The sequence below is a fragment of the Micropterus dolomieu genome, linkage group LG02, assembly GCF_021292245.1.
Source record: "Micropterus dolomieu isolate WLL.071019.BEF.003 ecotype Adirondacks linkage group LG02, ASM2129224v1, whole genome shotgun sequence".
In the NCBI taxonomy this organism is placed as follows: Eukaryota; Metazoa; Chordata; class Actinopteri; order Centrarchiformes; family Centrarchidae; genus Micropterus; species Micropterus dolomieu.
Window position 1 is genome coordinate 29,310,651 of NC_060151.1, and position 5,321 is coordinate 29,315,971.

A 5,321-nucleotide genomic window follows, 5' to 3' on the forward strand; every position below is an offset into this window, starting at 1 on the left:
TGTTTAACCCAAAAATCTATTGATCGACTCCAGACTGTCCAGAACTCAGCTGCCAGGCTTTTAACCAGAACAAAGAAATATGACCACATTACTCCTATTTTAGCTTCATTACACTGGCTCCCAGTATGTTTTAAAATTGACTTTAAAATTCTATTGATCACTTTTAAAGCTCTTCATGGCCTCTCGCCTTGTTATATTTCTGAACTTTTAGTCCCATACACACCACCACGTACCTTGAGATCCTCGGGCAGAGGTCTGTTGTCTGTTCCAGAGTCTCGACTGAAAACTAAAGGGGACAGAGCGTTTGCTGTCAGGGCCCCGAGGCTCTGGAACAGCCTGCCCGAGGAAATCAGGTCAGCTGAGTCAGTGAACTCTTTTAAGTCCCTTCTTAAAACATACTTTTATAGGAGAGCCTTTCCCAATCTTATTTGACCTTATTTTATCCCTTTTATTTTATTCTATTTTACTAATTTTATATTTATCTTAAACGTGTATTTTAGTCTTTTCAATGTTTTTCATGCTTTTATCTTCCTTCTATTATCTTGTTTTTGTATTATTGTCTTTACACTTGTTAAAGCACTTTGTAACTTGTTTTTGAAAAGTGCTCTACAAATAAAGATTATTATTATTATTATTATTATAAGAGGCAGGGGAGAAAATAAAAAGAGGCACTTAAGTAAGTATTTAGGTTGCATTTCAGGCCCTATGTAAGTAAGTCAGTGGCCCGAGAGCCCCTCTGGTATGAGAGTGGGCAGAGATATTCTGGTTAAACCAGCTTAGGGAAGCTCTGTAGCATAATTTATGAAAGCTAAAAGCAGGTGACTGGAGACTAATGTACATTTGAAACAAAAAGTCAACATTGATTGTTTTTAGTTGAAGTAACTGAGTACATGAGTTACGTAAGTGAAGTAATTAAAGTAACAAAGTTATTGCAACCCAAACCATGATGTTTTCCTGACAACTACAAAGTAGTTTTGTTGCCTAAATTTAACCAAATCACAACATCTGACAATGTTCACCACGAGTTTTATGACATTTATTCTTGCTAACGTCTTTTGATATGTACACTTGGAAATGAATCCTTAGTTTTCTGAAAGTTTCCACTGCAATGCATGTGAAGAACATGGGCTGTATGTGCAGATTGAATGATAATTATAAATTTTAGGGAACAGCTTCTCTAATTAGGACTTGAGGTCATGAAAAAGTAAATTGAGCGCATGAACGACTAAGTTGTGGGAATGATATCTCCCTGTTGCAACATCTATCAGGCTCCATACAAACTAGACCAGACATGGTCTTAAAGTCGACTTCATTTCCGCTAAAGAGATCTGGACTACAGTTCTGTTTTAAATGACTTTGCACTGTTTTGTTTCTCTTCTGATTACAGCACAGGCATAACCACGAGCACTCTGACTGTTATTCTGGGTCTTCAGAGTCTACAGGGATCAAACCCCAATAAAGCGTCTCGGACAGTATCACAGATCATCATTCATCCCAACTATAACTCCACAAATTTCGATAACGACATCTGCCTCCTGAAGCTCTCCTCACCGGTGGCTTTCACTTCCTACATCCAGCCCGTCTGTCTGGCAGCCCCAGGCAGCACCTACTACAAGGGGACTCTCTCCTGGGCCACCGGCTGGGGCAATGTTGGAACTGGAGGTGGGTCAGAAAGCACCTGGATTACATTTATTTTCAGAGACAGTATAACTACAATGGTGACAACAACTGCTTTTTTCAGAAATGTCCATGCAATATGTAGTTCCTCATTTACCCAGGGGAGCAACAAAACCTTCCTGTACCTAACTGGCTGTAGGGATCCTTTTATCATAATCTGTCTGACATTAACAAACACACAGTTTTGTGAATAAGTTTAAATATTTTATAAGCGGTGAGTGGAGTAGGGCCAACATGGAGGACAGCTCTCCATGTGTCAACAGGCAGGTAGGAAGGGGTACGAGCACGCTTACTGACAGCAACACTCAGCACAGAGTGAGTCAAGGAGAAGTGGTAGACGTCCCGCAGATAGAACCAAATAAAAGAACAAGGGGAAGACAAAGAAGTGCAAATGTCTTCAACTGTCATTCCTCTGTGCAGCGCCATAGAGTTTGGGATTCCTCTGGTTGATCGCACTCTGATGCCCACTGGAGCTTCCATCTCAGAAGACAGATACGCCTAAAGCTTCAAACAGCCAGCGAGACGGGCGCTGAGCAGACAGGTGAACCCACAAAGATTGTTCGCTGTAAAGAACAAACAGGCGCTGGGAACAGTGTAAAATGTAACAAGACCAAGAAGATTATAAAAAAAAAACATGCAAAGTAATAACCCTCGATCTGAAAGAGTTGGCTGTTAAAGCTGGATTAGAGCGCAAAACGGCCATCGCCCTGAATTCTGAGGCATGAAGAGGCCACAGAGAAAGCAGATAGATTACCAACTTTTTTAGGTGATGTCAAAGCCAAAAGCAAGGCAGCATTAAACAGCATTATAACTAACTAATGAATTAAAGAAATAAGCAGTTCCCCCAAAACAGCAGTAATAACAGCCTACAGTTTGAAAAGAAAAATATTGTATTAGAAGCCTAATGTTTTACAGTTTAAAGGTTCAGTATGTTATATTTCTGAGGATTTGACAGAAATGCAATATAAGATCCATAACTATGTTTTCAGTGGTGTGTAAAGACCTTACATAATAAACCATTATGTTTTTATTACCTTAGAATGAGACATTTATGTCTACATAAACGAGGTCCCCCCTTCCATGGACGTCGCCGCGTTGCATGCCATGTGTCTACAGTAGCCAAACTCGATCTACAGAGCGCGATTCGTCACTGCATTCTTCTTGTTCTACTTCTGGTAGAATTCAGGCAGTGCAGATGACATCACCACATGTTTGAACGGTGTTCGTCTAGCTTAGTTGGTAAAGCATAGGACTCTCACCTGGAAAGTTGTGTATTCGATCCCACCTCGAGAAACTTTTTTTTCTCTCTTCAACAAATGGATTCTGCAGCGAATGTTTCTCAGATCACAGCATGAGCTGCACTGTTTTTGTTTCGTTGTTTGATCCTCATCCATCAACCTACGGACACCTTTTCATTTCCCCAGTATCTCCAGGCGGAGGACATTTAGGGGAATCATGTTTTCTGACGGCTCTTTCAGAGGTGTGTCAAGCAGGCTACAGACTCTGTTTCAAAATAAAAGCTCTCAATTCAACTCCAAGTAAGCTTGACAGCAAACAAGCGGGATTTTATTTTGCAGGCAGAACCAATAAAGAAAAAGTGATTGTGTGCTGTCATGACTGAGATCGATTTCAGAACCATTATCAAAGTATTTATTTATTCATAATTTTTGCCGCTTTCAAAGCACCATAATAATAATCTTAAGTTTGGGCAGTTTTTGCAAGGATCCATAATCACAGAGAGAATGAAGTGACAATGTTTCACACTCTTGACTTACATTTCCATGTCATCTGTCAGTGGCCAAGTCACAATAACATATGGTTTTACTAAATAACCCCCCCCCCCGTCAGAGAGATGTAACGTGTGAGGTCGAAATGTCAAATGAACCTCATGTGGAGAAGACCAGAGGAACCACCACATGACCAGCTAACATCATTCATTCAAGGCTGTCAAGATAGCGTGCTGCGTGACACAGCGATGTAGAGCCCTCTAAAATCAGCTAATGAAATGTATTAATGAAAGCACTGCCGCACTACAACAAAAAAAAAATCATTGGATTAATATGAATGAACGCAGTGATCGATCAGTGATGTGATGTGACTTGCAAATAAATTTATGGAGTAGTGTTAAAGGATATCAGATGATGAAATAAACAGAAAGCCTAAAACTGAACATTGGCTTTGATAGATTGTCTCCAATTTATAGACAGGATGAGACCATTGTGGTGGCCAATCATGCAGACGGGCGTGAAAAGGGCTCTTTCAGCACTGCTTGTATGTGCGAAGGATAAACCAACTAGCGATAGCCTTAGAGGACAAAGCCTGTATGATATATAGAACTGTCCATTGTGTGTGAAACCATTTGAAACCATATTTCACCACTTGTGTTGTTTACTAAACTAAATTTGTGTCTCTTCAGTGTCCCTTCCATCCCCAGGAAACTTAATGGAGGTGCAGCTGCCGATTGTGGGGAACAGACAGTGTAGCTGTAGCTACCTAGCAGGCTTAATCACAAACAACATGATATGCGCTGGGTTCAGTGCTGGAGGAAAGGAAATCTGTCAGGTGATATTCTTTACACCGATGTTTGTGTCCGATTTCAAATTTTGCTAAGATTCCTTCTCTAAGATGTTTCTTTTCTTATAGGGGGATTCAGGAGGTGCGCTGGTGAGCAAGCAGGGCGGTCGCTGGATCCAGGGGGGAATCATGAGTTTTACCAGTATTCTGGGCTGTGCCCTGCCTAATATCCCATCAGGCTACGCCCGAGTGTCCCAGTATCAGTCCTGGATCAACAGCCAGATCACCAGCTTCCAGCCAGGCTACTACACCTACAGGTCCACTGGGACTGACGGTGACCTCAGCGTCACCTGTTAACCACCAAAAAACACACCCTAACGTAAGTGCCAGCCCTGTCCAGACTTTTTATTTTTTATTTAGAAACCTCTTAGAGAGATTTAAAAGGTTTTTCTTTATCATGACCAAAATCCAGGACCACGACCATGAATGCAAGTTCACTGGTGAGTTTTGTGTGACAAAGTATTAGTGACATTGTATCTAACTACGTCAATCAGGACTTACATACATCACACACACACTTGCGCTTTACTTGCACCCACACATCTGAAACCCTCAGCCTTTAGTCCAACCTCCAGCTGTGCTTCATGCCAATTTGGTGACGACAGGTAGAGAGTATCCCCATTTTGGTTCATAACCCCTTTGGTTTAAGCTTTGTTGGTCTGCTCACCATTTCTCACACACAATTATTCATAATTGTTACAATTTCAATAACTTTATTAATATTAATCGGTCCTGTTAGGAAGCATAAGCGGTTGTGAATCAATGTCACTTGTTTTAGTGCAAGTTAAAGTAAAAACAGGTGCAGAGGAGAGGCAACAGCCAGACAACCCTAGAAGAAGGAATGGTTTTGCAGGTGGAGGCCACTGACAGTAACTCTCTCCTTATCCTTCCTGACTTATTGCTCTGTGTCCTTGTCACTACTGGTAGTATGAAGCGATACTTGCAGCCCGTTCAGCTCAATTGGCATTCGCTAGCGAACACTCAAATTCACAGGCCTGCCATTGGTTCCCTGTTCTCTTCACAGATGAGGGCAGGTTCACACTGAGCACATGTGACAGACATGAAAAGCG

At 41.4% G+C, this 5,321-nt stretch overlaps 1 protein-coding gene across 1 annotated transcript in view; it reads left to right on the forward strand.

Annotated features, from left to right (window-relative positions):
- The window catches only part of LOC123967414 (serine protease 33-like), a 14,213-nt gene extending 9,665 nt beyond the window's left edge, over window positions 1-4,548 (forward strand). Inside the window, exons 7-9 of the mRNA XM_046043510.1 lie at window positions 1,393-1,662; window positions 4,094-4,239; window positions 4,321-4,548. Of these exons, the coding sequence (XP_045899466.1) occupies window positions 1,393-1,662; window positions 4,094-4,239; window positions 4,321-4,548 (644 nt within the window). The remainder of the gene's footprint in view (window positions 1-1,392; window positions 1,663-4,093; window positions 4,240-4,320) is intronic.
- The last annotated feature ends 773 nt before the right edge of the window (window positions 4,549-5,321 follow it).